This window comes from Sarcophilus harrisii, chromosome 1, assembly GCF_902635505.1.
Source record: "Sarcophilus harrisii chromosome 1, mSarHar1.11, whole genome shotgun sequence".
In the NCBI taxonomy this organism is placed as follows: domain Eukaryota; kingdom Metazoa; phylum Chordata; class Mammalia; order Dasyuromorphia; family Dasyuridae; genus Sarcophilus; species Sarcophilus harrisii.
Genome location: NC_045426.1, coordinates 326,726,987 through 326,754,454, shown reverse-complemented (window position 1 = coordinate 326,754,454; position 27,468 = coordinate 326,726,987). Strand labels below are relative to the sequence as shown.

Below are 27,468 nucleotides of genomic sequence, written 5' to 3'. Positions count from 1 at the left end.
GATAAAGGATTTGGGTTTGGACAGAATTGTATTTATTCTTGGGGATCCAAAAAAGACTATTAACACTGATAGCCTCCAATTAGAAACCTGTTCATTGAAGATCTCTACAAAGGTCTGCAGAAATTTAATAAAGTGATTAAACAGCAAAATATAATTTAAGCATGTCTTTGAACACAACAGAATAATAACAGATAATTATACTGGTATAATATCTTTTAATTCAAATTACTTTAGAGACTTAGACAATTACCTAGAAACAGTGGTTCCCTCTTTTTTTTTTTTTTTTTTAGTCCTTTAAAGATACATCTAAGGAGTCATCTAAATTTTATGGAAGCTGACTTAATTTTTTTTTACACCTAAGTATTCCCTCCCTTATATCTTCTAGCTAATAATCCTTTGCATTTGAAATATCTTCAAATCGTAGATTCATCTTTTTTAAAAATGCCTTTCTTTTTCTCTTTCTTTTTTTTTTTTCTTTTTCTCTCTCTCTTTTTCTTTTTTTCTTTCTCTCTCTCTTTCTTTTCTTTTGAGGCAATCAGGGTCAAATGACTTACACAGGTCACACAGCCAGGAAGTGTTAAGTGTGTGAGGTCACAGTTGAATTCAGGTCCTCCTGACTTCAGAGCTGGTGCTTTACCCATTATAGCCCTGCTGCTTCTTAAGACTTACAGGACACAATTTGTTTAAAGTTGATGAGTTGATTCCTGAAGGGAAATATCAAATGCAAAGTATTCACTGAGTGAAATTAAAGAAGGGTTTCAAACAAAAATTAAATATAAATATTTCAAATGGTCAGAACAATATTTGTGGGTATTGTTTTTTTTTTTTTTCCTTTTTGTGAATCCCTGACTATTTCTTTCCTTTTTTATGGGGTAAAGGTAGCTTCAAGAAAGATTGTTATTTTAGTCATAAGGTCAAACTTGTCTCACACTTATGTATCATCCATATGAAATTGATGGTTATATGCAGGGGTCCTCAAACTTTTTAAATAGGAGGCCAGTTCACTGTCCCTCAGGCTGTTAGAGGGCCAGACTATAGTAAAAACAAAAACTTTGTTTTATGGGCCTTTAAATAAAGAAACTTCATAGCCCTGGGTGAGGGGGAATAATCGTCCTCAGCTGCCACATCTGGCCTGTGGGCCATAGTTTGAGGACCTCTGTATGTGTCATCTGCTAAAGAATAGGCTTAAAATCAAAGTCATGTGGAAACCAATTTAGCTCCAAATGTCTTACCTGTGAAACCAAAGAGAGACCTCTGGTTAAGATCTATGGAGGCTGAAATTCTAAGAGATAGATCCCTATGGTTGTCATCAACAACATAAAACATAAAACAAAACAACAGAAAAAATCTGGGTTTGTAATATTGGTTAACAGATATGTGGATAATCCAAAGATTGGCACACAATCCAAAAAGTCATGGTACTGGGCTTTTGAATGTGTCCCTGTTTTTAGATCTATACAGGTCCTGGGAATTCATACGAATTGAACAGGGGGTAGGGATAGAGGGGAGATCACAAAACTTCATTGTGAATGTCTGATTTGGGAGTAGCTTAAATTAATATCCACTATTCAGATCTTATACACGCTCTATGTATATTCCTTATATTCTATTATAGACAGTTATCTTTTATCCTAGAATATAACCAAAGTACCAGCCCAATTCAATCTGCCCACTATCTAAATTTACTATGTCATAGCTTACACTTTCATTAGATGGACAGATAGATTTCCATGGTGGGGGAGAGGGGGAAAGATAGGGACCAGATCTATGATTTAATTGGTTCAGGAAACTCCCAGATGAGAAACTCCTTTTATCAATGCAGAACTTCCACCAACTTTAAGTAAATTGTTGCCCTTTAAGTAGGTGACTTGCCTAGGGTCACATAGCCAGAAGAGGTCAAAAGTGGCACTTGAATCTGGCTGTGAGATTAGCTCAGAAGAAATAACTGATGATAATAGATTTTAATATCTCATCTGCTTAATTAGATTAGTAAGGACTTGAGAATATGATTTATTATAGATGAGTCTCAATGCAAACCTTCTTCCTATCCATGGGAATTAGCTGTTTATCAGCACACATGTACATTCTCAGAATTTTAGTGAGCTAAGACCATTTTTAGATGCTCTTCTGTAGCTGGAACTGGATTAGATGTTAGGCACACGTACAGGGGTTTAGTTATCCTGCATTTCAGTCTATATAGTCATCTGAGTATGTTACTCCAGAGCTTTTTCTTTGTATTCACCAAAAAAGATATCAGCTCAAAGATTCTGGCAGACTGATGACACACCAAACTGAACATAAAATATCACTGAATTTGCATTCCAATCCTCTGATTTAAGATCCATTAAGATCCGAAGGGCTAAAATTCTAGGACACAAATCCCTATGACTGGCTTCCATCACGAACAAAGAGAATTCTTTTTCAGTAGGATTACATCTTTCTAATAAAGCTTCTTTGTTTTCTGATCAAGGCACGACAAGAATGATCTTTTGTCCCTCCTGACTCCATGTTCAGGAGGACATGAAAGGGAGAATAATGCCAAAGAGAATATTCTTACTATCAATTTGATCAGCCCAACTCTTCCCCCATGTAAGGTCGGAGTGCCAATATTGCAATGACTCTTAAGTATTTTAAAAATGGCAGTAAGAAAAAAAAATAGTTTTGTTCCCGAAGATTAGTTTGTTGTGGATCAGTCATGTCCAACTCTTTGTGATCCCATTTGGAATTTCTTGGCAAAAAATGAAAATGGTTTTCTATTTCCTTCTCCAGATTTTTTTTTACAGATGAGGAAACTGAGGTAAACAGGATTAAGTGACTTTCTCAGTCACATAGTGTCAGATTTGAACTCAGAAGGAAATGTCTTGACTTCAGCCCCAATGCTCTATCCACTGTATCACCTAGCTGCCCTTACTATTTTTCAAACTAATAATGGTTGAGTCCTCCTCTGTCAGGATGATGCCACATAACTACTGCTCCACCCCGACAGACAATAGGTCCCAGTGTCTCTATTGGCAAGGGTTTGATTATACCCATTACAAAGCTTCTCTTAGCAGTTGCCTCAGATTACATGCAAATGGATGGACACCCTGAGAAGAACATCAGTTTGGTGTTTTAGGCTTTACCTTTCTGTCCACTGCCTTTGAATATTCCTAAAGGGACCATAATGGTATGTACAAAAAGTTCAAAAGACCAGAAAACTCTTTACAAATAGTATAAATTCGGAGTTTTGATAATGAATGTTACCTCTTGACAGAGAAATGATAAATGAAATACGTAGAATGTAACATATTTTTGGACATATCTAATATCAGAATTAATCTTGACTGTATATTATTCTTTTCTTTTTTCTTCTCTCCTCTTTCCCTCCCTCCCTCTCTCCTTTTTTCCTTCCTTCCTTCCTTCCTTCCTTCCTTCCTTCCTTCCTTCCTTCCTTCCTCCCTCCCTCTCTTCCTTCCTTCCTTCCATTTTTTCTTCCTTTCTTTTTTCCTTCCATCTTTCCTTCCTTCCTTCCTTCCATTTTTCCTTCCTTCCATCTTTTCTTCCTTCTTTCCTTTCCCTCCCTCTCATACTCTTTCCCTCCTACCTTCCCTCTTTCCTCTCTCTTTCCCTCTTTCCCTTCCTCCCTCTCTTCCTCTCTTCTTTCTTCCTTCCTTCTTTCTTTTCTTCTCTGTTTTCCCAATAAAAGAAGAGAGGAAGAAGCAAGAGAAAGTAAATGATTATTTTTTTTAAATCAATAAAGCCACATCATTCCAATGAATGCCCTTTCTAGATTCTTGAATCCTGGCCCACTTTAAGGGGCTTCAAGTATAGTCCAGGAATTCAAAGACTGTATAAAATATGGTTCCATCGCCACAGGCATATGAGAGGACAATAGAGCAACAGGGAGAGGCTCTTCTCTCTGTTCCTTTAAAGGCTACAAAAGAAGGGAAAGCAAATATGCTAGACTCTGATGTTTGGATCTAGAAGAATCCTCGGTCCAAGTTTCGTATTTTATGTGAGAAAACTGAAATCCAAAGAAATGATATGACTTGTGTCAGGTTTTGAATTCTGATCTTCTGCCTCTAGAACCAATATCTTTCCATTGGACTATGCTGCCATATTTATTTTAAGGGACTGGAATTACTGGAGAAAGTGATCTTCAATCTACTTTTAGAACAATCTCCCATCTGCTCTTTTGCAAAATCTTGAACTGTATCTTAGAGCTTTTCCTGATAACAACTGTATGACACATTTCTCAAGGACATTCCAATTAATTCTTAGGGATAAAATTAACTGAATCTTAATTAGTCATGGTATCTGAGGTAAGGGAATCATTGAAAGATAGAATGCATATAAAGGCATCCTGGTATAATGGATTGAGTGCGAATTTGAATTCTGAGTTCATACCCCACATCTTACACTTACGAGCTCTGAGATGCTGGCCAAATCACAAAAACTCTGGAAAGTCTCTAATTTTTATTAATTACTAAGTTATATAGTTTGGCATATACTTATTGTTCAGTTGTTTTCAGTCATGTCCAACTCCACTTGGGGTTTTCTTGGCAAAGATACTGGAGAGAGAGGTTTAACATTTCCATTTCTACCTCATTTTAAAGATGAGGAAACAGAGGCGAACAGAGTTAAATCACTTACCCAGGGTAACATAGCTAATAAATGTTTGAGGCTGCATTTGAACTTAGGAAAATGAATCTTCCTAACTCCAGCCTTAGCATCTAACCATTGGACAATCCAGCTGCCCTTTGTCATCTACATTTTACTCTCACATCCCTGGCTCTCCTGGCTGTTGATTTCCTTTACTCCAGTTCTGAATGACTCCCATCATCTGCATTCTATGTTCTAGCTTATTGCTACCAACAGAACTAGAGAAAGTCACTCAACCATGCACATGGCTTCATTATAAATTTATCTTGTTTCCTTTCAATAAGGGCTTCAATGCAAAAAAGGCAATTTTTACTCTTCCTAATTGATTCTCTCTTCCCACAATGACTTTTCCAAATAGTTTCTTTTCACCTTAATCTTTCCATACTAGTACTCCCCTAATCTCATAGGATTCAGACTTTATGGAAGCCATTTCCCATGAGTTTCCTGCCTACTCCTTGACATTATATAACCACTTGAAACCATCCTCATTCTCTTCTACTTAATTCCAAACTCTGATGAAGATGTGATGCTTATTGCTCAGGCTAACCCCTAATCTCCCACCTTCTCTATCAAATTATTCATACAATTACCTCCTCACTCTTCATTTTTGATCTCTCCATATGTATATATTCTTTCCTGCTGCCCCAAAATGTGTCCATCTCCCCCAATCTTAAAAATAAAATCTCCAATTCCTGTGATCTCAAAACATTATCTTTCCTTTCTAAGCAAAACACTATGAAAAATTGGTCTATATTTGTTACCTCTACTTCCTTTTCCCTCAGTCTCTTCTTAACCCTTTGCAATTTGGCTTCTAATGAAATTCTTTTCAAAATTACTTACTTTCCATAGCCATAGGTATGGTTGTTCTTTCACCACCTCCTTTGCTGGGTCAATCAACATCTCACCCTCTAACTGTGATTGTACTCCAAGGCTCTGTCTTGGGTAGTCTTCTCTTCTTCATCGATATTCATTGACATTTTTAGATTATATAAGTTTCATTTTCATCTCTCTGCTATATGACTCTATACTGGGTGTCCCCTAAGTAGAGTTTTATATGTTCAAAATTTAAAATAGCACCAAGACTTTTGAGAAATCCTCTATATCCAGCCCTAGTTTATCTCTTGAAGGCCAACCTTTCATGACAACTCCCATTGGTCATTTAAAAGTAGATGCTCCACAGGCACCTCAAACAAAAATAAACTAAAATAGAACTTTCCTCTCAATGCCTTCTGCTATCCTCAGACTTACATTTTCAGCTTCTTCAATGTGGAAAGAAACCTCCGGGTTATCTCCATTCCACAAGTGAAGCTTTTTGTGGCTACTCTGCTGATTCTACAAATTGTCCTTTTCATACATGATACTGACCTAAGGGTAACAAAAACTCCAAACTAGCCTTAGGGAAATCCATAGTAAAGCAAGAGATTGATCTAATCTTCCATACTAAGCAGGGAAAAACTACATTACTCAGATGACAATATTTGGTGGAATAGGAAACTTGCATTAGTTCATATTCAAATGTGGAAAGGCTCTGAAGGTGAGCTAGAATTAAGGAAGAACAAATCAGGGTAAATCACCTTTAGGAAATTTCCACTATTCTTCAAGTGATACCTTATGAATACCATGATCTCAGAAGAATCAAAATGAATAACCTAATGAGGAATAGAAGGATGCAAGATAGGCATATCTAGGTCACAGTGCGTCTCTCAAGACACAGTGTAAAAGACATAATGAAGAATATGTTTAACTGGAATAGGAGATTGATATATCAAGAAAGAAGCAGCAAGGGAGAAACAGGCTATTACATTTATATCCTACAGATGGAAATAGAACCAAAAGTCCTCAAGGATGTCAGGAGGCAACTTTATGGAGGATTTATGGAAGACAATCTTGTGAGATGCAAAAGTTTGAATGTTTTGAGATGTATGAAGAGTCACACAGATCATAGCAATATAGATTTAGATCTTAAAGGGACTTTTGAAGCCAGAGTTTGAACTCCTTATTTAAGTGTTTTAAGGTTAACTGAGTCATATCACATTACAATTAACATCTAAGGCAAGATCTAAACTTCCCTTCTTGAATCCAAGTCCAGTGCTTTATTCACTTAGTTTGTGACTGTACAAATTGTCAGATTTGGCACTTGGACTATTATTAAACTCTGAAGTTATATAATAATTTGGTGAACCCATAAATTCATCTGTAAGTTAATTAGGTAATATAGTTGATGGATAGAGTACTAGACTTGGAGTCAGGGAGATTTAAATTCAGATCCTATCATTAAAAAAAAGGTAAAACATTTTCCAAAATCAATGCAAATCAAATGCAGCCTCAAAAAATAACAACCAAAAAACCAAACCCCCCCAAAACCCAAACAGGCAGCAGTCTGGATTTGGCCATCAGATCTTAATATGCTAACTCTTGGATTATATCTGGTCTCTCAGAGATAGACCATTCTGGAAATGATCAGAAAGCAGATGGGAGAAATCACAAGGTAAGAGAAGAATGGAGGCAGAAGAAGAAAAAGATCATTAACAACAACAACTATAAAAAAAATACTTTATGTAAATTGTATTGAATTGCAGAGACTTCCAAGGTGATTTAACCAGGAGACGCCTCTCTCAGTACTTATTTTTTTGTGGTAGTATATCAATTTACAGTAACTGGCTGAAATAATTTTCATGGAATTTCTTTTAAATAGATTTTTTTTCAGTCTTCCCTTTCCACTGAATTCTATCTCACATGGTATGCTACATAGAGAATAATAAAGGTCACTTAGACATGATATCAGGTATGTTGATTAACAACACTGTTTTTTAAACAGTTACCTACTTATTATTTATGACTCTAGACCTGCACTGAAGACCAGGTCATTTTTAATTCATACTTAAACTTTAAAGGATCCAGCAACATAAAAAACCAAAAATGAACCCCTCCAAAAATTATTTGACTGATCCCCCCCAGATTATGTATATATAGATATATAGATCTTTTAACCCATAAATCCAAACAAACTTTGACTTTCCCACATCCCTATGTGCTCTCATCTTAATTCCAATTTTCTCTCAAAGTTGCTGTGTAGGAGCATAAGATCTTGTATTAATCACAATAACAGATATTCATCATTCACAGAATAGTGAGAAATGTCCAGGAGGTGAAAGTTACCTGTACAATATTATTAGTGAGTATGTACATGCAAAGAATAATGTAAAATGCAACATCATCATCATCATCACATTAAAGAACTATGGAACCAGAAAAAGAGGTGGTTTGACCTGGCCACTACTTGGTCATGTAGCAAGTTTGAAAGATTTAGATGGAAAGTGTGAGTGGTAAATTTGTACATCAAATGTTAAATAAACCAGAGGAAGATTTCTAGTGGACTGAGTGGTTTCTAGTGGACTGAGTGGTTTAGGTACTCAGAATTCATAAGACATAGTTAAGGATCAGAGTGGATCTGGAGGAGACATGAGATCTTCCTCCCTGCTCTCCCCCCCCTCACTCCGCCCACTATTCAAGGCAGTATACACAGTGAGTTGTCCTGTTTAGTTCAGTTCCATGTGTTGAATGATTAATCTTTTGACATATACATTTCATATCCCAAAGTCAGGCCAGTTCGATTTTATCCTTGGCTTTGTGTTTAGCTTATGATGAGTATCTGAGTTTTCTTGAGAAAGCCCTTACCATCATCATCCCAGAACCACAAAATCCCTACAGATATGAGTTCAATTTCTACTGACTTCAAAAGTCAAAATTATTAAGCAACCACCTTTCATAGGATAACCACAACAAAGCCTTATTTTCTCCAAGGAGAATTAAGATGTGGGGATGCTGGCATCGCCATACTTGCTGCATGATCAGAGAATTTGCAAAGTACACTGTACCTACAGACTTCAAAACTAATTGTCAGCCCAGCAGACCAGAGGGAAATTATTTTTCAAAGCTGCCTCATTCTAACTACTTCACTTAGAAGGCAAACAGCTCTTTCTCTAATTGCTTAAGCAACTATTTCAGAGGAGGAAAAAACCAAATTTTAGAATCAGATTATTAATTGTGAGAAATCATATTTTTTTAGGGAGAAAAGTAGGCAATTTATCTTGTTATCATAGAAAGAGAGCTTCTACTCAGAAATGTATACCTACTGAATATAATTTTAGGAGGAAAAATTTTGGGGTGGAGAGTTTGTGTCTTCTCTTAGAGGTTAAGTGATTTCACTAGTCACAAAACTATTAAGTGTTAGAGGTAGGATAATGAATTCAGGCTTTCCAGGGTCACCAGTCAGTTCTCTATTCCTTCTGCCACCACACAGATCAGATGGCAGCCTACCTTAGTTAGTAGAAGGGATTTCCCACGTCAATCAAAGCAAAGATCTGGATTTTTTTCTAAATGTTTCTATTTAGGAAAAGGCATGTAGTAGTATGAAACATAATTTAAGGAATAAAAATATTTATTCCAATACTCATCATCATAAAAAGCATTCTAGGAGGATAAGTAAGCTGGGGAACTTTGAAAGAAGCAGATTTCAAGGAATGAAGAATACTGTAGTACAAAAAGTATGGCCAAAAATACTGTATTTTTAACCAGCAAGATCATTTGGGGTATTATTATACAACATTAGTTTTTTTTTTTCTCCAAAACTATTTCCCCATCCCAGAACAATAGACAATACATGCATTTGAATGACATTTTAAGAACAGCAAGTATGATTCTTTTAAATACTGCAAGTTAAAAATGTTTCTGACAAAACTCCCTAAATATACATGTCTCTAGTAAGGGCTTCCATCACAATGGCAGGTGAGGAATCCATCAATAGTCTGTGTCTGAGACCATCCTTTGAGGGGAAAACCTAACAAAACATTTCTTACATTTCCATTTAACTGGTTAATTTTTGCACAATACCTCTCACCCTTTCTTTCTCTTTCCTCCTAATCAGTTTCCAACACTCTCTCTTTATCTCTCATTTCTCTCTGCCCCCTCCAGCAATCTTTCTTCTCCCACCCTCCCCACCCTAACAAAGGGTTATATGAAATTATGGAATTCCCTTTATCCAGGAAAGACACTGATTATCCGAATGGATGTTTGAATTACTGATATGTGCCATTTCCTTTGTATATAGCATTTTGTCTATAACTGAATCATTTGGAGGAGTGAATATATTATATGGGATGAGGACAAATCTACTCCTTTGAACATACAATCCTGAGAAACTAGTAAGACAAGTGTTTTCTACTGAACTAACAGTAGTAATTGGGGAGGACCAATAGAGCAGTTTGTTTTCCTGTGAAAAAAACAAAACAAAGTTTAGACAGTATGCCACATAGGGATCATATATATTAGATGGCAAATGTCTGAATGTCCAAAAGATTGTTTGCTAACCACATAGAGCTAAGCTTCATTTTCTTTTCCTAGTTTGATGTATCAAAAGGAAATTTCAAAGACAAAGATAACCAGAACAGAGCTATTTAACGCTACATATGCCGACAATATAGACAGACAGATAGACAAACGTTATAACTTTTTTCTTTTTAGAAATCATATGTGATTCAAACCAAAGGCAGATCTTTTAAAAGGCCAATTTAACATATTCTGTATATACCATATTAAGTTTTATTCATCATGATGGTTGTTAATTATCAGTAAAGTGGTTGGTAATCCTTAGTTTCAAGAATAGCAGCAATATACATTACAGTTTTTGGGTAGACTTTATTTTGTATGTGTGTTAACATTATGCTAGGGTTTTTTAAAAAAATTAATCTTTTTTTATTCTTTTTTGTGAAGGATTGAAAACAGAAGGTAATTAGGATAAGTAACTTGAAGGTCATTTGCAACCAGTAGCTGGGAGTCTTGCAGTATTATAGAATTCAGCCCTTTCTCCCCATTTAAAGTTTTTGCAAATTATGCAGTCAGTTCTGACTGAGGTCCAACATAAAAATCCCTGCCCCACTTCCAAACTTAAAACAACTGAAATTTACAATCATGTGGCAGTAAGATTTTTTTAAAGTTACAGTTCATACACCTTGACAATCAAGATCGTCTGAGTTATAAAAAGTAAATTGCCCATTAGCTGCATTATCTTCTCGATAGATCAGGACGGTGCCAGCCAATTTGTCCAGTAAAGGCATGAAAAAGTTAAGGTTTTTCTTAAAACATGTATGTATGCAATACAGATTCCTTGTGCTAGTGAATATCTAGAATATACAGATTCCCGAGAAGGATTTTAAAAAATATTTTCACTCTATTCATGACATTCAACAAGAGTTCTTTGTTACGGTAAAGTAAAAAGTCAACAGTTGTGGGGCTTATTTTTGTTGTTGTTTGCGAGTGTGTGTGTGTGTGTGTGTGTGTGTATGTGTATGTATGTATGTTTCCCCTCAGTTTCTGAATTGAGGCACAAACTTCTGGACATAAGCTCTGTAAGGCATAGTAGAAACCACCAATTTGCAAATAATGAGTAATTCACTGTGAGTGGGAATTGCTGTGTCACTCAAGAGGGGAAAAAATGCTTTGTAAACTGGTACACTGTGATGTTGTGTTGAGTGAGTCATGAAATGGTGGCTTGTCTTGGTATGTGGAAGAAAAAAAAATAGTTTTTTTTTTTCCTTAAAACATTCCCAAGTCATCTCAACATTTGCCACAGGCCCCATTTACTTACAGCTTCAATAGAAATATTCCAGTGGCACACTCTTAGACTCTCGCAATCACAATAGAACTACTGAGCATAAGTAAACTTTTTTTTTTTATACAAAACTGAAAAGAATCCCCTCCCTCCCCCCACAGTCCCTTTTGAAAGTAAAACAAAAGAAAGGAAGATCCTTTCAACTCCATTGACTAGTGTGGATACAGTTCGGTTTATATTATAAATCACTGCAACCAGGGTGATCAATTTATTCCCTCATTAAGAGAAGGGATATTGTCATGCACCCTAAGATCAACAGTGAAGACACAGCCTCAGTTGTGCATAGCAAGTTCCATCCTAACAATGACCAATGCAACAAGCTTTGCTCATTTTGCAGAGCTTTGGGATTGTGTATAACTGTCTACATCTAGCTTTATTTATTAAATAGAGTATCTCAATTCCCTACAACTAATACTTGTGATGAGGTTGGATTTTTCCCACTGAAAGTATCCACATGCCTCAGTTAGTGTGTGCGATAAAATTGCACGAAATTCATCACCACATTTGCAAGGAAGCAGTGGTGTATGGCCATTCAAAAATTTCCTTAATAAATCCCAACAGTTTCTAAAAACCACCTTTCTAATAAAGGCTATCAGGGAGGCGACGCTAAACTAAGCTGCGAATTGGCCAATTTGATTTGTAGAAAAGGTAATCTTTCAATCAGGGATCAGTGGGCAAAAATCCTGTCTAGTTGGTGACCATGTTTGCAATAGCTCCAACAGAACTTAGGCATTTTGCTGTGAAATGGCCTTTGGGTCTTAAAATAGGTAATACTTCTGCTCATGAATGTGCAAATGATCTTGGACAGCACAATGCTAGTACCGCTCTGTATGATAAAAAGATTTTTTTGTTTGTTTGTTTGTTTTCTAAATGGAAAAAAAAATCCTTAGTCAGAAATAAACTGACAACTTTACATTCTCCTCTCTTAAAAAAGTAAATAAAATAACATTATTCAAAATGTGAATTAGCTATAAGACAGACAATACAATTATATAGATACATATCAATATAGCACATTCAATCTGCCAAAAAATTAATGATTACAAAGCCAGTATGGATGCTGCCATATATATAGAGATGTATGTACAATGATTATAGCATTCATAATTGCACTATACCTACAACCAGTTTTTGTTTTATATTTTAAATTACAGATTTTTTTTTTGAGGGAGCAAAAAATAAGTAACCTTTGTTTCTTGGGGTTGGGAGAGTTAAGAATGAAAACATTCTGTTAATGTTAATTAACTTTGGTACTCAACTAATACATTATTAATTTTTCCCCTCTCCTCTCTGATGCCCCAAACTGTGATTTCCAGGCATATCTATCCTAGGTCCTAATAGTATCCCAGCAAATCAGATCAGCATCTGCTACTTAACTTAAATGGAAGCTTTACTAGTCTTATGATTTATCATTTTAAATCACATTTCAAGTGAAGCTACTTTGTAGAGGCTCATTGATATGTGATTTCTTTTTCCTTTTTTTTTTTAATTGCACATTTAGAGTTCCCAAGTTCCTTCTTAACAAGTTCAATTATATAAATAAATCTTCTATAGAGCACTGAGAGGCTACTTTAGAGTTAAACCCATTTAGCTTCCCTAAATCCTTGGAACTAGTCACCACTTAAATAAAAGTTTCTGAATTGGATAAGCAGTGACTCCCAATCTTACAATTAAAAGGTGCCATTATAATACTATAAACATATGTTCTCAGCTGTCTGACTCTACCTTAGAGGGAGTAACTGAGCAGAGTAAGACTGTCTTCAAGTAAAGAGAACATAAGCAGAGTTCATGGTGCACCTCACAGCATGTTCAAGCAGTGCTGTTCTAGATATCAAAAATGGAGAACTTCCATGAGGGCAAAGAAAATGGTGGACCATGAGAATTGAATCTAGAGTTATTTATTGTCTGGCGGTTGTCTTAGCTGGTTCTTTCTCAACCAGTTCATTTTAGCTTTTCAATCTTGGTCATATTTTTTTATTTTATGATATTAGAATTTCTATTTTTATTTTATTTTTTATAAAAAAGCCAGTTTTGGCAACACAATTTTTATTTCCCAAAAGAAAGTATATTAAAAGTGTGAAGTAAACACACTCAAAACAAAACAAAACAAAAAAAAGGGGAGGGAGGTTTGAAATAGGATTGGAAAACAAAAAGAAAAACAACTACCCTAACTAACAAAGTTCCAGGCTACAATCACTAGGGAATGTAGTGTCTGTTGGCATATTTGTTTGGCATCTGCAATTTATTTTAAAAAGTCAAAAAGAAAAATGGCACACAGCAAGTTAACAGGAGGGTCACTTTTTTTTTTTAATCTTGCAATTATATTACTGTCTTCTGTGCATTTCTCTGAATCACTAAGGTATGGATGAAGGTAAAATTCCAAAGAAATGACACTTTACCATTTGAGGATTATTCTGGCCCAAAATGAGAAAAGACAGTATCAAAAACCATATGGATTTTATACCCAGGTCAATAGTTTAAAAAAGCACAGTAGTAATACTTCTGATCCTTCAGAAAAAAGTACATACTGTTAAATTAGGTTCATGAACGATGGCTTGAAGGACATTTTTCCTGTCAATATCACTCAAGGAAAAAAAAAGCTTTACTGAGGAATACAACTGAGAAAAGAAGGCTATTGTAACCTCAAGAAAAAAAATGAAGAGAGAAACAGGCAAGGAAAGGGAGGGAAATAAACTCTTTATACTCATTATCAAAAAAATAAAATAAAATAAAAAAAGAAAAAACCCAAACCCCTATCCTTTGTGAGTGCATTATTGAGAATTTAAAATACATTGAGTCACAAGGTTTTGCCTAAAAAAAAGAGAGAGGAAATGTGCTGGAAATGTACTTCAGCGTCTTTTGTTTTCCTTCTCATAGTTTAAATAAAATCATAATATTTACTATAAACTCTGTGGACACTCACACAGAGTCCAGGACAGCAATAAATTAGTATTATGCAAATTGTTTTTCACAGATAATACAGTCCCTTTTGTATTCATCAATTGGCCTCAAGGTTTAGAAAGGAAAGGGAAAGAGGCACGTCTAGATACGTCTATGAGGCACATCTAGACCAAGTTGTACTCCTTCAGATTTAACTGTAGGATGGTGTCCTTGACGGCAGCAAAGACAAAACGAATGTTTTCGGTGTCTGTGGCGCATGTGAAGTGTGAGTAGATAATTTTGTCACTGTCTGGGTTCAGATCTACGAACATCTTCAAGATGAATTCTCGTGCTGCTTGTGCATCTCGCTGGGGTCCTGTGAGCCAAAGAAGAAAGGAGAAGTTAATTTTACCTAAATACTATTTCTTATTCTTCTGAAGAAAGTCTTATATAGGATTTCCTGGGGGAAGAGGGGGAAAGGAACTTCTGAAAGATGTGGTATCATCTGAATAGAGCCACAATTAGGAGGTTCTTCTTTTACCTAGAGTGAAAAATGTAGAGGAATGAAATAATTGGAAAGTAGGGGCAGTGGAATATTATATATTTTGTTTATAGGCACAGGTGAAGATGTCGGAGACCATACAGATTGACTCTTACCCTCATAGGATTTGGAATGATGGAAGTGAGAGAGGGGCTCCGTGGCAAGGTTTCCAGGATTGTATCTTACAGTGTTACCACGTGGAGTAAGAGCCAGAAATAAGGTGAAGGGATGATGAGTCATGGGGAGAAAGTGCACACTCCCAGAAAAGACATACACCCTCCTCCCTGGAGGAAGAAGCAATCTCTCTGCTATGGGACAGCCTGGATCAAAATTTCATTTGCCCCATACTTGCCAGGGATCTATATCTGCTGTTCATGCTTATATCTTCAATTTATTCAATAACTCAAAAGCATTTATTAAGATCTGTGCTATACAATAATCCATATGAACTGATCCGGAGCAAAATAAGCAAGAAAACAATATACCCAATGAGTACAACTATATGAATGAAAGGAACAAGAATAGCAAAGCAAGTGAACTTAAATCTGGTGATCATGCTTGCACTCAAAAAAGTATTAGAAGGCAGCTTTCTTCCTTCTTTGCAGATAACATCAGATTCTTTGGATGTATTGGTTAGTTTTGATGAGCTTTCTCCTCTTTCTTTATTAAAAGAGTGGGAGAACAGAGAGAGTCATACACTGGGAAATAAAAGTTATATATAAAAATATCAACAAAATTACATTTTAAAAAGACCTGTGACATATCCATATCTACCATTATCTATAAAATAGAAAAATTCATGTTCACTATACTTAAGAAACTTTCATCTAGACAAAGATTAGTCTAAAATATGGAATATAAACACATTAAAAAGTACATAAAATACAGAAAGGGGGGAAGAGAGAAAGGGAAAGAGGAAAGAAAGAAGGGAGAGGGAAGGAAGAGAGTGTGGAGGGGGTGGGAGAAAGGGGAGAAGGAGGAAGAGGGGGAGAGGGAGGAGGGAGAGAGAGAATATGCTTCTTTTAAAGGCAAAGAAATGCATGCCCAGAAAATTTAAGTGATTTGCTCTGAATGACACATGGAGTTTCATAGAGTCACCCTCTTGATTAATTTCCATCCAGGAGACAGGCCAGTTACATACTTTGAGTAAACTTAAACATGGAACACTTTTTTGAAAGGTGACAGACTTGAAATAATAACATGGATTGATGATGTTGATTTGGGAGGGTCTTTTAAGTTGGGGAAAGTCTATGAGCAAAGTCAGAGGTGAGGATGAATAAGATGTAGTCCTAAGCTATCAGTAGAGTGACTTAGCAAAGAGATGAAGAATAATAGCAAAAAGAAGAGAAAAATTCAAGGAGATATTGGAAAATAAAATTAACAAGCATTTATTCAAAGCTTACTATGTGGCAGTCATTTATTAATCACAAAGAAAGGCAGTTTTTTCCTTGAAGGAGCTATGATCTAATGGGGAATACAAATAAGCAAAAGAACTATGATCTATATAGAAAAATCTATATAGAGGATAAATTGGAGATAATCACAGAAGGAAGGCATCACTAGTGCTAAGGGACTCCAAAAAATCAATAGATAAGAAGTCATAAATACAAGGCTGAAGAGTTTCTAATTGATCTGAGATGTAAGAACAAAGCCTTTATAGGGGCTAAATTCTGTCAATACCATTGTGAACATATCATCAAATGGATAACATTCCCTTCTAAAATCAGGCCTGTTATCCTAGCATATCTAATAATATTCTTGTAAGGATTGTTTTGTAGATTACTAAGGTCTACAAGAACATTGCATTAAAAATTACTATGTGATAACTATGCTTAGTATGAGACCCAACCATAAAAATTAGGTATAGGTATATAGATGAAACTAGAAGGATGTCAAGAAACAGTTGGAAAATGAAACATATACTATTTTCTTCTATAGTGACTTGTTCTCATTACTGATGACTTTGGAAGCACCACATTTAAAGAAATTCATAGTGCTCACAGTGCTATATGATGCAAATAAAATGACCCTTAAAAGATAAATCATCCAATTAAAGATAAAAGATAAAATCGGCTGACCACTTCAAGTACACATAGAAGAAATTTTTATTGAAGGGGATACATTCTGAAAACACTAAAGTATTACTTTCAACATATCAGAAATTGGAAACAAATCATGGCTGGTATTATTACCAAAAAATGTAACTGAGAGGAAATCATCAGCTACTGTCATATATTTGTTTTCTTTACAATCTCTTTAACATTTTAAAGAAGCAATTGTGTGTGTATGTATACGTATACACACACACACACACACACACATATATATAAAGGGTATGGAAATATTAAAAATATGAAAAGAGAGCAGTTAGTCTTTTGAAGGATGATCTAACAATAGAAAGCATTTCAGCAATCATAGGATTGATGAAGAGGCATAGGAAATAAGGATCTTGCTATGTGTAATGTTTATTAATTCAGAAAGAAGAAAGAAGGAGAGAAGGAGGGAAGGAAGGAAAGAAGGTTTAATTAGATAGCCTTAATAGTTTTCTTCCAATAATCTTCATATACATATGGAGATTTATATAAGATCCTTTGTTAAATACAATCCACAAAGTTAATTTTATTCAATAATCCTCTTATTATCAATTGAGGTAAAAGAAGTTCAGTCACAGAGGAGATTTTTCCCAGAATCTAAAAGGGTTTATTTTCTGTAAATGAGAAAATTGGATCAAATAATTTTAAGGTCCTTTCTAATTCTAAATCTTGGTGAAGACCTTCAGAAATTTCTGCTTACAGCTGAACCGGTGATGATTATATAAAATGCTACAAACGTCTTCAATGAGATCATCACTCAAAAGTGATCAGACTAGCATTCCACACAGGAAAATCATAGAAAAACTTACTGCCCAGAATATGACATGAATTTGTATAGGTTTGTGTTAGTCCATCAGCATCCATTCGTCTATCATCTATCTTCTCTCTCTGCCTCTCTCAGTGAAGGACAGAGGGACAAAGAGCTAGGCAACATAATTAAATGAGGGTGGAGGAAAAGACAGTAGGCTAGATTGTATTTAGGAGATGAATTTGAAAGGCAAGAGAATCCCTTTCTATTAAGCTGAGTTGCTCCTTGACACAAAACTCTATATTTATGACACTAATATCCCATCAGTACTGCTATATGACTGTGACTCACTGAATAAGACAGTTACAGAAGAACTGAAATTGTGGGTGATGTCAAGGGCAATGGAGAAATATAGGATGGTTGCAAGTAGGCATCATATTTCCAAGAGGCATTTGCTTACCAAAAAAAATGGCATAAAAGAAATCATCTGTGAATTGTATAAACAGAAAAAGGAGGTAGATTAGTCATATAGCAAGAGTGGGGATGACAGATGGGTACCAGTGCAGGCCACATGCCATACATCAAAGGAGTACCCATGAGATAGATGTCAGACAGCTCCTCTATGGAGGATTCATGAGAAGACATGACAGGAACAGCACAGAGTTAAAAGGCAAAAAGTACTGAAAGGAGCACTCTTGGAGGGCATACCCTTATTGATGAGCTCATGGATTTACTGAGATATGGAAGCATATACTTAGTTTTGCCTTTAATTCTATCCTAAACTATCCTAAATATAGGAAATATCAGCTTCATTTTCCTTTCATCTATTATTTTTATATATCGATACTTATTTCTATAACATTCTTTAGAAATAGGCCATCCCACAAAATGCATTTCTAGATAAAATAACAATAATCCTGTATTACTTTCCCAGTTTTTCAAACTGAATATAGTATATAGAATTTAACCTTTTCCTGGTGAATTAGAGTCATTATCAGACTACAGTGCTTTCTTTGAGCTGTGTCTGCTTTTAAAATCTTTCTCTGTTCTTCCTTGCTGCTTTCATGAGGCTTATTACCCTTTCCTAATTGTCTGCTTCTAATCTAATGAAGGCTAAGGAACTAGATAACCAAGACTATTCCAACTGTGTCTAAAATGAGAACAAATGGACTCTGACTGAGAACATAAATAATATGCAGGAGTTTGAGTGCGTGAACTTTTGTGACACCTATTTTAGTGACTCTATTCTCCCTTACTTCTGGGTTCTTAACTGTATTGTGTGTAGACAAAGCTACCCAAAAGGTGACTCTGGATAACTCAGGTATCATACTGTATTTTAATTTTTCTTGTCTTATACACTTTATCTTCAAGTTTAAATTCCTAAAGTTCAAAGATTTCACTAAGGTAGCTTTTCTTTTCTTGTAATAATCAGAACAATAATATGCCGTTAGGTATTTAAGATGATAGGATTTAGAGTTCAAGGTATTTAAAATATCATTTAGTTCAACCTCTTCATTTTCCTGATTGGGAAATTGAAGCCCAAAGAAGTATCATAAACGAAGGATGATACTTAAAAATTGATTGGAAGACATTATTAAGATATTAAAAAGTTGATCCTGTAGTCAGAAAGTAGGTTAAAGGAATACTTCTGGCACATACTAGCCATGTGACTCTAAGCAAGCCACTTAACCTCTTGATAACTAGAGAACTCTGTAAGACTAAGGTGCAGAACAGATGGCCAGGACATCACACAGAGATGCTATGAAATTATAAGTATTCTAGATCTCCAAAGTGTTCTGCAGTTATGTGAGAATATGAAGTGACCTGACCATAACGATATCTATAACTTGGGTTTCTTTCTCTTTCTTTCTTTTTCCTTCCTTTCTTTCCTTCCTTCCCTTCCTTTCCTTCCTTCCTTCCTTCCTTCCTTCCTCCCTCCCTCCTTCCCTTCCTTCCCCCCTTTCTCTCTCTCTCTTTTTCTTTCCAGATTTAACTCAGGTCCTCCTGACTTCAGGGCTGGTGCTCTATCCACTGCACCACCTAGCTACCCCTCTGAGTATCTGTTTTCACAAATGCTTTTTTTCATGGTCAACATTGTCTAATCATAGGCAAGCTGCTGGGAGAGGCAGCAGGAGGTCTTTTCAGAGCAGTCTTGAATATAATGGCTCCTGGTGGGAGCTTTGGATGGCCACTTGGAGCACCGGAGATCATCATGGCAGGCCCAGAATGCTGTGGGGGCAGGCTTTTCCTAATACCCTATATTATAAGCATTTTGATAATATTAAGGATGGATAAGCATAGGGACAGGATAACATTATCTCCTCCTTTCTTTTCAGGAGGACATTGTGTAAACCAAATCTAAGTTTTAGATCTAAATGATGAATATGATTTTTTATTCAGAAATCATGTAGTTTGAAATAATTTCTACCCATAGTTACCCAGAAATAAACTGCTAGGTGCTACCTATGTCAGTAGTGGAAAGTAGATTGGATTTGGAATTAGAGAACTAGGGTTCACACTGTGGCCCTTCTTGCTTTTTAATTTGTAACCTTAATTACTTAATCTCCCTGGGCCTCAGTTCCTCATCTATAAAGTAAAAGAGTTGGGCTAGATGACCTGAAAGATCTCCTTCAGCTCTAAATTCTATTATTTTTGTTTTTAATGATTTTTAATTGGTAAAACAGTAATGTGTAACAAATAGAATTTAGGGCAAGAAAAAAACTTAAAGATTACCTAGATTAATTCATTAATGAGTAAATAGACTCACAGCAATGATATGATAGGCTTAACAAATTAATGTTAGGACACACCTCTTGATATCAAAAATGGAAGAAAGTCTTTACAGGCTAGAACTTTGGAACACAAATTCTATTTTTCTAATCAGTGATATCTCACCTCCAATTCCTTGCCATAGCCCCTTGTTGCATTTAGCATAGAGATGATCTGTGGGTTCAGAAGTATAGGAAAGCAAGCTACAAAAAACAGAAAAGGCTACTGCAAGGAGGTTGTAAGAATGAGTGACAGCCAGCTCTTGATCAGAGCATATAACTGAATCATGGAATAATAGAGCTAGAAGAAGGGATATTCAAGATCATTTTGATATACCTGGCTCCCAGGCCTGGAGGGTAGATTCAATTGCTTAAAGTTACACTTCACTCTCTTAGACTATTTGTCCTAGATGAAACCTTTACTGAAGAAATGAAAACTTCCTCCTTTCTGCTGTATTCTGTACCATTTTGTTCTTATAATCCAGGACTTGGACTCCTAATGTATGAATGCTCTCCTCCACCCACATTCATGCAAATACATAAAATTTACAAATACCATATATATATATGCATATACATAGATATACAAATTATATATGTGTGTGTATATACACATATAATTTATGAATAATATATAACAATTTGCTTTTCTTGCTCTAGGTTTTTTTTTATCTCTATGAGGAGCTCTCAATATGGAAGCTCCCTTCATTGAAGAAGAGTATCAATTCTTCTGTACCATTTCGATAGATACATGGGGAACTAAGAGATGACATAATTTTTCTATGATCATCTAACTAGGACATGTAAAATGCTGGAATTGAATCCAACTCACCCTGCCAGAGTAGTGATGAAGGCCATCTCATTGTCCCTCACAAGAAGTTCTTATGTACTCAATTTATTAATAAAAATAAGATTAATTATCTCAATAATTTATTAGATTATTATGAGATTAATAGTAATATAGTGTTATTAGATAATGAATAAAGGGCTGGCCTTGGGGGGCAACAAGGGCCTGATGAGCCCTCAAACACTAGCTTTGTGTGATCAAATCCAATCATTTAATGACTCAATGATTTAGGCACCTTTCTAAGTTGATAAATTATGGATGAATTTCCAAGATGAATCTGAAAAGAGAATTTTTATTCTGGGAGTATATTATACCTTAAAAGTCCTGACTGCCCATTATGGTTTTAATGTGTAATGACACCACATTGTAGTACTATTGATACTGAAATTCAATTTAAGAAGGAATTTAAAAAGTTCTAAAAAATTGATCTGGAAGCTTATTACTCATTTTTTCAAAGGAACATTTTGATTTACCAACAACTTGCCTATAACTCTTTCTTAAGTCAAGGGTTCTTCCTACAAACAAAGCTGTGAATGCTTTCTAGCATTTGGGAGTAGGGCTCATGAGAGCAAAGGCCCTTTTCAAAATTGTACAATTATTGCATATTGATTATGCCTAGAATTTTTACTTGAAGTCCCACTGAGGGCAACTAGTGGATAAAGTTGTTGGGTCTGGAGTCAGGAAGACTTATCTTCATTAGTTCAAATCTAGCTTAAGACATTTATTAACTATGTGAACCCAAGCAAGTCATTTAACTCTATTTACCACAATCTCCTCTTAAATAAAATGAACTAGAGAAGGAATTGGCAAATCCCTTCAATATCTTTGCCAAAAAAACCCAAAATGGGTTATGAAGAATTAAATACAACCAAAATAACCAAACAACAAATGGAAATGGACTCAGATAAGGAAGAAAGCCATTATCACTAAATGACATTGGACTGCCATGACCAAGAAATTTATTACCTAGCAAACAAATGAGAGTGATGGGTCTATTAATAACAGTAATAGTAGTGGTGGTAGTAATAGTAGTAGCAACTAGCATTTATTTAGCATTGTAAGATCTGCAAGATACTTTACAAATATTTTCTTATTTGATTCTAGCAACAACCATGGGAGGTAGATGCCATTATTGTCCCCATTTTACATAGGGAAAACTAAATCAGACAAAAATAAGTGATTTGGCCAGTATGGCAAGGGCAGGATTCAAACTTAAGTCTGTTCCACTATTGGTCAATATTCTATCCATGGTATCACCAGCTATATGGGTCCTCAGATGGTATACTGTACTTGACCCCTTTCTAGTTCAACACAATCATCAAAGCTTATAGTTTGCTGTCTTTAAGAAAATAGGGGGCAGCTAGATGGTGCAGTGGATAGAGCACCAGCCCTGAAGAAGGGAAGATCTGAGTTCAAATCCTGCCTCAGACACTTAACACTTCCTAGCTTTGTGACTTGGGCAAATCACTTAACTCCAATTGCCTTACCAAAAAAAAGATAATTTTACAATTTTGAAAGCCTTTAAGAATCTATGATTATAATTTTGTCTTTTTTTTTTTTTTTGCAATTTTAAAAATTAAAGCTTTCTTTCCCCCTCTCCCCACTTAGGCAATTGGGTTTACGTGGCTTGCCCAGGGTAACACACTAGGAAGTGCTAAGTGTCTGAGGCCAGATTTAAACTCAGGTCCCCCTGACTTCAGGGCTAGTGCTTTATCCACTGCACCACCTTGCTGCCCCAGATTAAAACTTTTTATTTTCAAAATATATTCATGGATAATTTTGGCATTCACCCCCATAAATCCTGTATTTTAATTTTTTTCCCTCTCTTCCCCCTTACCCCCTCCCTCAGTTGGCAAGTGATCTAATATATGTTAAACATGTGCAATTCCTCGACACATATTTCCACAAATACATTATTACAATTTTGAAAAAAAAAGTATAACCATTAACCATTGTATTATTGGTTTTCAAAAATATAACTTAATAGTTCTAAAGTATTGCTTACAAAAATGATGAGCTACTCAAGTTTTGTAGGAAGGAATTATTTTCTAACGTAAAGTAGTTTAACCAGTGTTTAAGCATAAAAACCAATTTCAAGTTTTTTGATGTGCTTCCTGTTTATGAGCATAAATTATGGTGTTTGATGAAATCTAATCTATAATGAAATTTGATAATCATGCCCTAAATCCTGCAGACAGTATAGTAATTTGTGAATTTCTAGTGTACAATGGAAATGATAATTCTACTTAGTAAAGGTAAGTATCAAAGTGGTATTCACTATAATTTTGACGTTATAACTGTAAAAACATAAAAGTGTGAATTTTATAATTTCACTTATATAAACACACTCATGTTTGTTATTAAAAACAGCACAGTGGAATGGGCTTGAGTTTTTCTTGGTTTTAGTTCATCTCATAAAAATTATGATGTTCTCCCCACTTAACCAATATTTAGGTTCACTTGGAAAAAAAAACTAAAACATTTTATTTATAGTAGACGTGTGTGTGTATGTATTTGCTTGTGAATTCCCACAGTATATCATGTCTCTCTTTTGCAGTTACTACTCTTTGAATATATATTTGTGTACATATCCCTTATGGAATTATCATAGGCATCACAGTTTTGAAAAGAAAAGTGCCTTCGTCATCTTATCTCCTATAGGACCTACAAACATACTGTCTTTCACATTTTCTTTGAAGGGTGGTAGTGGTGATAAAGCATACTTGTGATTTCATCAGCAGAGTGAATTCCTCAATATTAATGCAAACTATTAATGAAAATACACAACCATTATGGTACTTCCAGTCTTAAAAGAGTTGAGTAGGTCATTGAGGGGCCAAGTTAATAATCACTTATCAAGTTCTTCATGAGCTAGTATGATCTTAATAAATAATTTGCTGAATGAATGAATGAGTGAATGTTGAGGTGTTCAGTAACAGTAATATATTTTATTTAAAAATATCAATAAACTATTTTTATGGCACCTATCATGGGGGTTAATTGACAAGCAAGGAGAGTTGACAAAACTGATGGCTAGGGAAAGTTATTAGAGAAAGCCCAAATGAAAGGAATTAGGAAGAGATGGAGAAACAGGGTAGTTCCCACGCCTTACTGACATTTCACAACAGGAATAACTAAAAAGCAAATGACTTGATGCTCTAGGCTAAGATGAAAAAGCTTGCTCTTAAGTTTGTTTTAAATTATGCAAAATGGACTTGTCCATTTTTTTTCTGCTTCCTTCAGTGTTACTAGCTTTCCAACCTGTGTTGGAGAAGCAGATGTTTAATCCTGGTGGTGGAGAAGGGGGTGAATAGGGATGAAGAATGGCCACTTTAAAGTATTTTAAGATCTGCCCTATAACTGATTTGCACAAAATTCTAGAAGATAGGGAAACAGCTCAGAACCTTCTAGGCAGAAAAATACAAGTTGACAATTTCAATTTCTCTGAAGTTTAACTTCTAAAAAATTGGTCTTTTGTTCTGCAGAAGTGCCTTTGCTCCCACTGAGAACTGCCTCTTTGCCATAGCTTTTACTGTCTAGAGATACACTCTCAGGAATTTATGGCTCAAGGCTAGCAGTAAATTAAGAGCAATAAAGAGAAAGACTATTATACTTAGGGAAGAATTTGCTTTTACAGGAACAGCAAAACATAAAGGAAAGTGTACCTATGAGAAATATGAGCCCCATTTCTTACTTAAGGAAAAAGCTATCTCAATACCCAGGAACATCCAGTGTAATACGTGAAAAAAAAATGTGTCTAGAAGCTTAGAAAGCTAAGTCAGAGTAGTGATTCTCTTGTGGGCACTTTTATTTCCCTTGGTCTCAGTTTCCCAGCAGTAGTCCAAGGCTTGGTACACAGTAAATGATTAATGAATACATCTTGATTGAAGGCTCACTTTCTTCATTGTAAAACAAGGAACATGTACTCAGTCTCTAAGGTGACTTCTAAAATTCTATAATTTTTCATATACTTAAATTTACAATCCTCTGGTAAGCAAATACAGTTATAAATTAAATAATATGATTTAATGTCTGTGAAGAGATTAAAATTTAAATACTTAAGGGTACTTATTAATTTGTGTATAGTTATAAAACCAACTAATATTATTTTTAAAAATTGAGATTGTAAAAATAATATTAGTTGGTTTTATAACTATGTATGACTCTGAGGCCAAGTCATCTCATCTGTGTGTGTGTGTGTGTGTGTGTGTGTATGTGTATAATATATTTTTCTTTTGTTGTTATTATTCAGTTGTTTCAATTGTGCCCAATTCTACTTAGCAAAGATACTGAAGTTGGTTACCATTTTCTTCTCCAGTTCATCTTACAATGGGAAAACGAAGGCAGACAGGAAGAAGTGATTTGTCCAGGGTCATACAACTAGTAAATGTCTGAGACCAGTTTTGAATTCAGGAAGATGAATCTTCCTGATTCCAGGTCCAGAACTCTATTCACTAGCTACACAATATGTGAAACATAAAAATGTATCTATTATCTTTTTTTCTCTGACTACTGCATTATTATTATGTGCTCTAATATATCTTTATAATGTGTATGTGTTTTAATGTCTATTTTGCAACACAAGCAGTAAAAGTTAACTTACTTTATTAATACCCAGAAAAATGCCTCACAAAGAGAGAGATTTCATAAATTATCACTGATAACCAGTGGTTTAAGTACATTAAGTAATAATGTGTTTAGCAGTGCAAGAGTCGATGGGAGAACAAGAGGTGAGATAAGAAGAAGGATCAAACTTCCAATATTTTGTAATCAGTAATATGGTGGGGAAAATGAGGTGAATACACTTAGAATAATTAACAAACAATACAGTGCAGCAAAAAAATTCTAAAAATAAGATAATTCAGATGCGTATAGTACTATATATATATATACACATACATAAATATATATATATATATATATATATATGATTTTATATAACTATATATAGTGTTTAAGAATAGGGCTTTTTCTGGCCTTGCTTCCCATTTTCTTTCTCCCAAATTCTTTCATATTTACTTCGTATGTATTTCATATTCACAAATTGTGTACATTTTGTTGTTTAGTCATTTTTCAGTTGTGTCTAACTTTTCATGATCCCTTTTGGAGATTTCTTGGCAGAGATTTTAGAGTGATTTGCCAATTTCTTTCTCCAATTCATTTTATAGATGAAGAAATTAAGACAAAGAGGGTTAAGTGACTTTCCCAGGGTCATAAAAGTAGTAAGTATTTGAAGCCAGATTTGAACCCAGTCTTTGTGACTCCAGGCCTGACCCTCTATCCACTGTGCCATTTTGTATATATACTATGTGCTATGAATGAATGGGCTTTCAAGCATCTGGTGAGTTATGATGATATGGTGTTGATGAAAGTCACTAAAGAGACTCATCAAAATTAAGTTTCCTATTAGATTTATTTTTTCTTCTTTCTTAGCCCTTTAAATGATTTGGTATTACTTAACAATATTCATTTTTCTAGAACTTCCGTTTCATTATAAAGATAATTTTCTAACATCATTAAGAATAACCAAAAGGGAAAACATTAATGGGTAATCTATCCATCATGATATGCAGATTTCCAAAGGCAATGATAGGACAGTACTGGATGCATTGTAATGTAATAACAGGGAAAACCAGTTCTTGCATCAGCTATTGCTCTGGAAAAAAATGTTATTAGCTAAAGTTCCACCTCTTTTGAAAATGGAGAGAGACTTACCATCATATTCTGGGAAATAGTCAACTAGATGAGAATACATAATTTTCTCCTCTAGAAGATCTTTCTTGTTTAGAAATAGAATAACGGAAGAGTTCTGGAACCAGGGATATGTGATAATTGTCCTAAATAGTGCTTTGCTTTCCTCCATTCGGTTCTGGAATAAAATTAGAGAAACAAAAAGTGAATGATGTGGTAACCAAAGCTGCTGGTTTTATTCATTCTGCAAGACCAGCCATTTTATCTCCTGAATCTAATTTACATAGCATAAAGTTTTTATAGCTTCCAACAGAATTTGTTTGTAAGTGATTCATTCTATGTCTTGGCTGTTTCCTTTAAGCAAACTCTCAAGCTAATGATGCAGAAGGACACAATAATAACAATAGAAAGACATGTTAATAAAAAACTTTATGATTGTAACAAAAACTAATCAAAGCCCAGAAGATATATGTGGCTAGTTTATAGTCATGTAACACCACTAAAAATTATACATATTAAATCAAAGCATGAAAACTGATTTAAGAACTAGAAATCAGGCTTCATTTTGAGTTTCCTAGAATCTTGTGTT

The 27,468-nt window shown here is 35.0% G+C and overlaps 1 protein-coding gene across 3 annotated transcripts in view; it reads right to left on the bottom strand.

Moving 5' to 3' along the window:
- Positions 1–9,189: 9,189 nt before the first annotated feature.
- The window catches only part of GNAQ (G protein subunit alpha q), a 399,842-nt gene continuing 381,563 nt past the window's right edge, over positions 9,190–27,468 (bottom strand). For all 3 annotated transcript variants that reach the window (XM_003761855.4, XM_031945503.1, XM_031945502.1), the window contains exons 6-7: positions 26,904–27,057; positions 9,190–14,567 (exon numbers count right to left, since the gene is read on the bottom strand). In XM_003761855.4, the coding sequence (XP_003761903.1) occupies positions 14,377–14,567; positions 26,904–27,057 (345 nt within the window). In that variant the 3' untranslated portion in view covers positions 9,190–14,376. The remainder of the gene's footprint in view (positions 14,568–26,903; positions 27,058–27,468) is intronic.